At 46.9% G+C, this 9,983-nt stretch overlaps 1 protein-coding gene across 2 annotated transcripts in view; it reads right to left on the reverse strand.

Moving 5' to 3' along the window:
• Positions 1-9,983, reverse strand: part of NPR2 (natriuretic peptide receptor 2) — an 84,657-nt gene that overhangs the window by 20,238 nt on the left and 54,436 nt on the right. For both annotated transcript variants that reach the window (XM_067464708.1, XM_067464707.1), the window contains exons 5-11: positions 9,846-9,940; positions 9,607-9,733; positions 6,616-6,700; positions 3,811-3,931; positions 3,633-3,707; positions 1,698-1,775; positions 1,428-1,532 (exon numbers count right to left, since the gene is read on the reverse strand). In XM_067464708.1, coding sequence (XP_067320809.1) covers positions 1,428-1,532; positions 1,698-1,775; positions 3,633-3,707; positions 3,811-3,931; positions 6,616-6,700; positions 9,607-9,733; positions 9,846-9,940 — 686 coding nt within the window. The remainder of the gene's footprint in view (positions 1-1,427; positions 1,533-1,697; positions 1,776-3,632; positions 3,708-3,810; positions 3,932-6,615; positions 6,701-9,606; positions 9,734-9,845; positions 9,941-9,983) is intronic.

A 9,983-nucleotide genomic window follows, 5' to 3' on the forward strand; every position in this document is an offset into this window, starting at 1 on the left:
GCCCTGGCTTCTTGGCCATGTGTTCGTTCTCCATTGCCCTTTCTTCTTCTGCCTTTGCCTTCCTTCCAGTGAGGACGCATTTTGCATTTCTCCAGGCAAAGTGTAGCTGCATGGATACTTATACTGGCTCACCACATGAAATCATAAAAACTTCCCCTTTAAATGTATTTCTATTGCCCTGGCTTGTTGGGAGTGTGGCCATTCTCCATTGTCCTTTCTTCTTCTGCCTTTGCCTTCCTTCCAGTGAGGATGCATTTTGCCTCCCTCCAGGCAAAATGTAGCTGCATGGATATTTTGACTTTTTATCCTTTTACCTTCCTTAGAATATGAGTTTTAGCGAGCTAGTGAGTGCCAAGGTCTTTTCTATCTAGAATGGATTTCTTTTCTCGGATAAATATTTTGAACCTAAAGTTCTGTCTCTGCGATCCTGTTCCACCCTGTTCAAGGGAAGCTTACCCTGGCTCACCACATGAAATCAAAAAAATTACCTCTTTAGAGGTATTTCTCTTGCCCTGGCTTGTTGGCCCTGTGGTCATTCTCCATTGCCCTTTCTTCTTCTGCCTTTGACTTCCTTCCAGTGAGGATGCATTTTGCCTTTCTCCAGGCAAAATGTAGCTACATGGATAATTTTGACATTTTATCCTTTTACCTTCCTTAGAAGATGATTTTTTATCCTTTTATCTTCCTTAGAAGTGAGCAAGTGAGTTCCAAGACCCCTTTCTATCTAGAATGGATTCCTTTTGACTTCAATAAATATATTTTGAAGTTGTGACTCTGCCATCCTGATCTATCTTGTTGAATGGAAGCTTATCCTGGCTCACCACATGAAATCATAAAAACTTCCTCTTTAGAGGTATTTTTATTGCCCTGGGTTGTTGGCCGTGTGGTCATTCTCCATTGCCCTTTTTTTCTTCTGCCTTTGCCTTCCTTCCAGTGAGGACGCATTTTGCCTTTCTCCAGGCAAAGTGTAGCTGCATGGATATTTTGATATTTTATCCTTTTACCTTCCTTAGAAGTGAGCAAGTGAGCTCCAAGATCCTTTTCTATCTAGAATGGATTCCTTTTGACTTCAATAAATATATTTTGAAGTTGTGACTCTGCCATCCTGATCTATCTTGTTCAAGGGAAGCTTATCCTGGCTCACCACATGAAATCATAAAAACTTCCTCTTTAGAGGTATTTTTATTGCCCTGGGTTGTTGGCTGTGTGGTCATTCTCCATTGCCCTTTCTTCTTCTGCCTTTGCCTTCCTTCCAGTGAGGACGCATTTTGCCTTTCTCCAGGCAAAGTGTAGCTGCATGGATACTTTTGATATTTTATCCTTTTACCTTCCTTAGAAGTGAGCTCCAAAACCCTTTTCTATCTAGAATGGATTTCTTTTGGCTTCGATAAATATATTTTGAAGTTGTGCTTGTCCGGCCTTCTCACCTGCAAGCTACCCCGAGGGCAGTATTCGGTCACGATGCAGATGTTGGGAGGGTCAATGCAGGCCCCAATGAACCGGGTCAGGTGGTTGAACTGGATGTCCCGCATCTGGAGCCGGGCAGAGTGAGGACGGAGGTGCATTAAAGATATGCAGAGGCAGTGAGGCAGCCACCAAGGAGGCCACGATACCTGCGTTGAGTGTCAGGTGGTAGGGCGTCATCCCTGACCCCAGGTGCCCCCCACAGACCCCATGGTCTTTCTCCCAGTACCTACGTGTTTGAGCTCAAAGAGCACCTGCCGCGTCAGCTCAATGCGCTTCTTATTGACATGTTTGATGGCCACCACGTTCCCCTGGAAGGCAACCAGAGAGGCCAACGATGCGTTAGGACACTGATTCTCAACCTTCCTAATGCCGTGACCCCTTAATACAGTTCCTCATGTTGTGCTGACCCCCAACCATCACATTATTTTTGTTGCTACTTCATAACTGTCATTTTGCTATGACATTACACGATATGTAATGATGTTTACATTGCATATCATAATGTAAATATCTGATATGCAGGATGTATTTTCATTCACTGGACCAAATACCTAATAAGCTCTAGTTTGAATACTGATGTGGTTGGAGAGACATTGATTTTGTCACGTGGGAGTTATGGTTGCTGGGATTTATAGTTCACCTACCATCAAAGAGCATTCTGAACTCCACCAATGATGGAATTGAACCAAACTTGGCACACAGAATTCCCTTAACCAACGGAAAATGCCGGAAGGGTTTGGTGGAGTTTGGGGAAAAAAGACCTTGACATTTGGGAGTTGTAGTTGCTGGGATTTCTAGTTCACCTACCATCAAAGAACACTCTGAACTCCACCAATGATGGAATTGAACCAAACATGGCACACAGAACTCTTATGACCAACAGAAAATACTGTGGAGGGTTTGGTGGGCATTGATCTTGAGTTCGGGAGTTGTAGTTCACCTACATCCAGAGAGCACGTTGGACTCAAACAATGATAGATCAGGACCAAATGTGGCACCAATACTCAATATGCTCAAATTTGAACACTGGTGGAGTTTGGGAAAAATAGACCTTGACATTTGGGAGTTGTAGTTGCTGGGATTTATAGTTCACCTACCATCAAAGAGCATTGTGAACTCCAGCAATGATAGAATGGAACCAAACTTGGCACACAGAACTCCCATGAACAACAGAAAATACTGTGGAGGGTTTGGTGGGCATTGATCTTGAGTTCGGGAGTTGTAGTTCACCTACATCCAGAGAACACTGTGGACACAGTGCCCCATGTCCAACAGAAAATATTGTGGAAGGGTTTGGTGGGCATTGACCTTGAGTTTGGGAGTTGTAGTTCACCTACATCCAGAGAGCACGTTGGACTCAAACAATGATAGATCAGAACCAAATGTGGCACCAATACTCAATATGCTCAAATTTGAACACTGGTGGAGTTTGGGGGAAATCAAACTTGACATTTGGGAGTTGTGGTTGCTGGGATTTATAGTTTACCTACCATCAAAGAGCATTCTGAACTCCACCAATGATAGAACTGAACCAAACTTGGCACACAGAACTCCCATGACCAACAGAAAATACTGGAAGGGTTTCATGGGCATTAACCTTGAGTTTTGGAGTTGTAGTTCACCTACATCCAGAGAGCACTGTGGACTCAAACAATGATGGATCTGGACCAAACTTGGCACCAATACTCAATATGCTCAAATCTGAATACTGGTGGAGTTTGGGGGAAATCAAACTTGACATTTGGGAGTTGTAGTTGCTGGGATTTATAGTTCACCTACCATCAAAGAGCTTTCTTAACTCCGCCAATGATGGAATTGAACTAAACTTGGCACACAGAACTCCCCTGACCAACAGAAAATACTGGAAGGGTTTGGTGGGCATTGACCTTGAGTTTGGGAGCTGTAGTTCATCTACCTCTAGAGAGCATTGTGGACACAGTACCCTATGATCAAGAGAAAATACTGAGTTTTCTGATGGTCTTTGGCGACCCCTCTGACACCCCCTCGCGACCCACCCCAAGGGTCCCGACCCCCAGGTTGAGACACACGGCATTACGAGGATGGACACAGACAACCCTCCGCATTCAGTGGTCGCATTTCTGTCCTGCTTCCCAGCTCCCTCTGTCTCCCAAGCAATGAAGACAATGCAAAGATAAGACACTCACCTTGAAGAGTCCAGTGTTGGCAAAGATCTGGTACTTGCCATGCGCCGTCATGAGCGATCCGTAGCTGGACCCTCGCTGGGTTTGGGGGGGGAAGAGGAGAGGAGAAGAGTGGGGTCAGTGCATGGGCCGGAAAGAGGGGACCCATCATCCCCATCACCCTGAGAGCCAGGGCACTCACCAGGGAGAGGGTCAGCCGGCTGCCGGCCCCCTTGTAGTAGCGCTCGGAGCTCCCGAACTGAAGCTCGTCCCAGCGGATGCGCCACAGCATGCTGGCCAGCTCCTTCTCCAGCATCAGCTTCCTGGGGAACAGAGGGCACCATGCTATCAACATAGGGCACCATGCTATCAACATAGCACATACATTGTATTGTCGAAGGCTTTCATGGCCGGAATCACTGGGTTGTTGTAGTTTTTTTCGGGCTATAGGGCCATGTTCTAGAGACATTCTCTCCTGACGTTTCTCCTGCATCTATGGCAAGCATCCTCAGAGGGAGTGAGGTCTCTTGGAAGTAGGAAAAAGGGTTTATATATCTGTGGAATGACCAGGGTGGGACAAAGGACTCTTGTCTGCTGGAGCTAGGTGTGAATGTTTCAATTGACCAACTTGATTAGCATATATAATGGCCTGACAGTGCCTGGGCCAATCTTTTCTTGAGAAGTGATTAGATGTCCTTGTTTGTTTCCTCTCTGTTGTTGAAATTGTCCACATGCTTGTGGATTTCAAAGGACAAGAGGGATCCTCTCACCCCTGCAGGAGTCTACCACGTACCATGCAGCTGTGGAGAAGAAGTCTCCATAGGGACCACCCAACGCAGCAGCATTGCCCAAACACGGATCAAGGGACACGAAAGGGACTGCAAACTACTTCAACCAGAGAAGTCAGCTATAGCAGAGCACCTGAGGAACCAACCTGGACACAGCATATTATCTGAGAACACAGAAATGGTGGACCACTCTCACAACCACCAGGTCAGACTACACAGAGAAGCCATTGAAATACACAAACATGTGGACAATTTCAACAGAAAGGAGGAAACCATGAAAAGGAACAAAATCTGGCTACCAGTATTAAAAAATTCTAAAATTACAACAGCAGAACAACAGGAATGATGCCCAGGGTGGGACAAAGAACTCTTGTCTGCTGGAGCTAGGTGTGAATGTTTCAACTAACCACCTTGATTAGCATTTGATGGCCTGGCAGTGCCTGGAGAAATCTTTTGTTGGGAGGTGATTAGATGCCTGATTGTTTCCTCTCTGTTGTTGTGCTGTTGAAATAGGCTGTGTCCAGGTTGGTTCATTGTGTGCTCTGCTATGGCTGGCTTCTCTGGTTGACTTGGTCTGCAGTGCCTTTAATGTTCCTTGACTTGTGTGTTGGGCAATGCTGCTGCGTGTTGGTGGTCCCTCTGTAGACTTCTTCTCCACAGCTATGTGGTATATGGTAGACTCCTGCAGAGGTGAGAGGATCCCTCTTGTCCTTTGCTGAACGGAGCATTGGTTGGATTTTCTTGGTGGGTCTGGAGATAGTTTGTCTGTTGTGTTTCCTCATCAGCTTTCCTATGCAGTCAGTGGTTCCCACTCTCACAACCACCATGTCAGACTACACAGAAACACCATTAAAGTCCACAAGCATGTGGACAATTTCAACAGAAAGGAGGACACCATGAAAAGGAACAAAATCTGTCTACCAGTAGTAAAAAAAACTCTAAAATTACAACAGCAAAACAACAGAGAGGAAACAATCGAGAACATCTAATCACCTCTCAACAAAAGATTGCTCCAGGCACTGCCAGGCCATCAAATGCTAATCAAGGTGGTCAGTGGAAACATTTCCACCTAGCTCCAGCAGACAAGAGTCCTTTGTCCCACCCTGGACATCATTCCACAGATATATAAACCCACTTTCTTAGTTCCAACAGACCTCACTACCTCTGAGGATGCTTGCCATAGATGCAGGCAAAACCTCAGGAGAGAATGCCTCTAGAACAGCGGTTCTCAACCTGGGGGTCGCGACCACCCGAGGGGTCGTCTGGTCATTTCAGAGGGGTCGCGAGTTTGCCTCCTTTGGCCCCGCCCCCTCTGACTCCTGGAAGTACCCTCTTCTTGTCCCCTTCAAGGCTGCTGGTGGAAGCCTCAAAAAGGGTGAGAGGAGCGTGGGGCAGCAGGAGCAGTGGGGCTTGCACTCGCCCTTCTCCTCTGGGCTCTTCCTCCTCCTCCTCTCCATTTGGAGACCTCCAGTATTTTCGGTTGGTCATGTGGGTCCTCTGTGCCAAGTTTGGTCCAGTTCTGTAATTTGTGGGGGGTCTCAGTGGTCTGTGGAAGTCAGACCTGAATCGGTTGAAGGTACTGCAAATCCCATCCTCCATACTCCCGCAAATGTATTGTTTTTGTGATTAATCACTATGTTTCAATTAGGTTCAATTTGTAACAATTAAAATACATCCTGCAGATGATATTTACATTGTGAAATTACAGTTCTAAAGTAGCAATGAAAGTAATTTTATGGTTGGGGGTCACCATAACATGAGGAACTGAATTTGGGGGTCACGGCTTTAGAGAGGTTGAGAACCACTGCTCTAGAACATGGCCATATAGCCCGAAAAAAACCCTACAACAACCCATTTGTAGTAATGGCTTCTGTGCTTACACAGAACTGCATCTGGCCAGCCTCCTGTTTGCTGCGGAAGCTCCTGGAATAAAGGGACCGTCTGGATGGACCCCATGACACAGTTGCCCAAAGGCAAGGTGCTGAATAGACACAACATTTTTTCCCACGACTGTGATTCGTGATGTGTGAAGGAGGGGAAGGCAGGTGAGATGGCCGTGCTTTGATGCTCTGGCTGCCACAGCCTCCCCATATAAAATCCCCAGAAGGTGGTCTGGGTCACCAGGATGGAAACATCTGGGACCCAACTTCCAAGAGAAGCCCCAGCCCACCATCATGATGGTTTAGTAGTTTGTGTGGATGAGGTGTCTCTCTTCTCACCTGAAGATGAGGAAGCTGGAGACACCAAACATGATGAAGGTGATGCCGGCCCCCAGCGCCACAATCGCCAAGGTGTTCAGGGGACCTGTGGAGGAAGGGGAGAAAGGTGCATGTTGGCCGGTTCCAAAATACATGCCCAATGAGGCCCAAAAAGTGGGTGGGCAACACTCTCCTTGGCACAACAAAACAACTGCAAATGCAAGATACTCCACTTTGGCAGAAAAAAATGAAATGCAAAGATACAGAATGGGGGACGATGCCTGGCTCGAGAGCAGTACGTGTGAAAAAGATCTTAGAGTCCTCGTGGACAACAAGCTAAACATGAGCCAGGAATGTGATGTGGCGGCAAAAAAAGCCAATGGGATTTTGGCCTGCATCAATAGGAGCCTAGTGTCTAGATCTAAGGAAGTAATGCTACCCCTCTATTCTGCTTTGGTTAGACCACATCTGGAATACTGTGTCCAATTCTGGGCACCACAATTCAAGAGAGATATTGACAAGCTGGAATGTGTCCAGAGGAGGGCAACTAAAATGATCAAGGGTCTGGAGAACAAGCCCTATGAGGAGCGGCTTAAGGAGCTGGGCATGTTTAGCCTGAAGAAGAGAAGGCTGAGAGGAGATATGATAGCCATGTATAAATATGTGAGAGGAAGCCACAGGGAGGAGGGAGCAAGCTTGTTTTCTGATTCCCGGGAGACTAGGACGCAATGGAACAATGGCTTCAAACTACAAGAGAGGAGATTCCATCTGAACATGAGGAAGAACTTCCTGACTGTGAGAGCCGTTCAGCAGTGGAACTCTCTGCCCCGGAGGGAGTGTGGTGGAGGCTCCTTCTTTGGAAGCTTTTAAGCAGAGGATGGATGGCCATCTGTCAGGGTTGATTTGAATGCAATATTCCTGCTTCTTGGCAGAATGGGGTTGGACTGGATGGCCCAGAAGGTCTCTTCCAACTCTTTGATTCTATGATTCTATGAACTGCCCATTGAAATTGGAAAAGCAAGATGAGAAGGAGCCAAACAACATGGAAAGAAATGGAAGGAGAAATGGAAGATAAACAGATAAAGAGCCACCAAGAAGGAATCCAGAGGGAACCGTGACAGTATGGACCCCAGGCAAAAAATACAGCTGGAGCAAGAGAAGCCTCAAACTAAATTGGGAGAGGTGTTGGAGTTCAGCCTGTGATTGTGTTTGAAGATCAAGGTGTTTTAGATATGGAGAATGATGTCAATGAGGGTCAAGATGGCAATGGTCTGGTCAATGGTATTAATGCAGAGAATGACAGAGAGACACCGGTTCAAAGTGTAGTTTCTCATGAGAATGTTCCTACAGGGTATAAGGATGAGAGTTTACTCCGTGAATTGCTCCCTGAGAGTTCCCAGGATTCGGGGCTTGAAAACAACTTGGCACCTGCAGGGACTAATGAGCGTATAGGTAAAGGTAGTCCCCTGACATTAAGTCCAGTCATGTCTGACTCTGGGACTCTGGTGCTCATCTCCATTTCTAAGCCGAAGAGCCAGCGTTGTCCATAGACACCTCCAAGGTCATGTGGCCGGCATGACTGCATGGAGCGCCGTTACCTTCCCGCCGGAGCGGTACCTATTGATCTACTCACATTTGCATGTTTTCGAACTGCTAGGTTGGCAGAAGCTAGGGCTGACAGCGGAAGCTCACGCCGCTCCCCGGAATCGAACCTGTGACCTTTCGATCAACAAGCTCAGCAGCTCAGTGCTTTAACCCACTGCGCCACCGGAGGCTCCATAATGAGCATATAGACAGGCGGGTGGAAATTAGCCAAAACAGACAGCTCGACGAAGAGCTTTGGCGTTCGGCCAGGCTTCGGCAGATAAGGATGAGAGGCAGTCAGGGAAAATGAAACCAATTTCTGAGTCCTAACGAGGGGATATAAAGTTCCAATCATAGGAAATATAGGCAGATGAAGCATCGTTTCAGATCCCTGCTAAGTTCTTGTTCTTGTCTCATGGAAGCCTTGCCTGGAAGATTCATGTTCAAGGATTTCTTGCTGAACGGTTTGACTCTTTGTCACTTGTGATAACCTATTCATGCCTTGGGTCAACGCTTCCCTGTTTCTTTGGATTTTATTTGAGAAGTCTGGACTTTGCTTTTGAACTTTGTGTACCATACCTTGGACTAAACGAAACCAATTTCTGAGTCTTAACGAGGAGATATAAAGTTCCAATCATAGGAAATATAGGCAGATGAAGCATCGTTTCAGATTCCTGCTACGTTCTTGTTCTTGTCTCATAGAAGCCTTGCCTGGAAGATTCATGTTTAAGGATTTCTTCCTGTATGGTTTGACTCTTTGTCTCTTGTGATTACCTATTCATGCCTTGGATCAACGTTTCTCTGTTTCTTTGGATTTTGTTAGAGAAGTTTGGACTTTGTTTTTGAGCGTTGCTTGGACTAATTTGTTCCTGCTTATCTTCTAACCTAATTGGATTTATCGATTTCCTTAAAGTGCGTCTTAACGAGGGGATATAAAGCTCCAAGCATAGGAAATATAGGCAGATGAAGCATCGTTTCAGATCCCTGCTACGTTCTTGCTCTTGTCTCATGGAAGCCTTGCCTGGAAGATTCATGTTTAAGGATTTCTTGCTGTACGGTTTGGCTCTTTGTCTCTTGTGATTACCTATTCATGCCTTGGGTCAACGCTTCCCTGTTTCTTTGGATTTTATTTGAGAAGTCTGGACTTTGTTTTTGAACTTTGCTTGGACTAATTTGTTCCTGCTTATCTTCTAACCTAATTGGATTTACTTATTCCCTTAAAGTGTTTTTCTACTTTGCTGTTTTTACTTATCTTCAATAATAAAGGATTGTTTTTCCTACTCAACGTGTGGTGTTTCAGAGGGCTATTCCTGTCCTGGAGTTAGCACATTCAAGGGAGGCTCAATCTGTTTGCATTCAAGGTGGGGTTAGATCCCTGCAATTGGGTTGAACCCCCCCAACCCTCCCCCCCCCCACCGAGAGACCCACTTTTATTGCAGGAGGGGTCGTCCTTGTTGAAGCAGGGGGGGTTGTCCAAGGGAGGGGCCCCCTTCACCCAGTGGATGGGTCCCAACCAGTTCAGCTGCTTCTCCGGCCCCACGTAGTGCCCCACCACCTGCAGAGGGAGAGAAAAGCGTGGGGCGGAGGCACACGGGCACCCCTCCACCCCCACCACAAAAGAGCCCCACGGGAATGGGCCTGGGGGGGCAGCCCAAGGCCCCACGCACCTGGTACTCCCCGCTCTCCACGTCCGCCATGGCCCACAGGTCAAAGTCGGTGTCGCGGTCGTTGTTCTCGTCCATGCTGACGGTGCCCGTGACGCCTGGGGAGGGAAAGAGTGGGGGCATCAAGCCAGGGATGGGGGG

Source organism: Anolis sagrei, chromosome 2, assembly GCF_037176765.1.
Source record: "Anolis sagrei isolate rAnoSag1 chromosome 2, rAnoSag1.mat, whole genome shotgun sequence".
NCBI lineage: Eukaryota > Metazoa > Chordata > Lepidosauria > Squamata > Dactyloidae > Anolis > Anolis sagrei.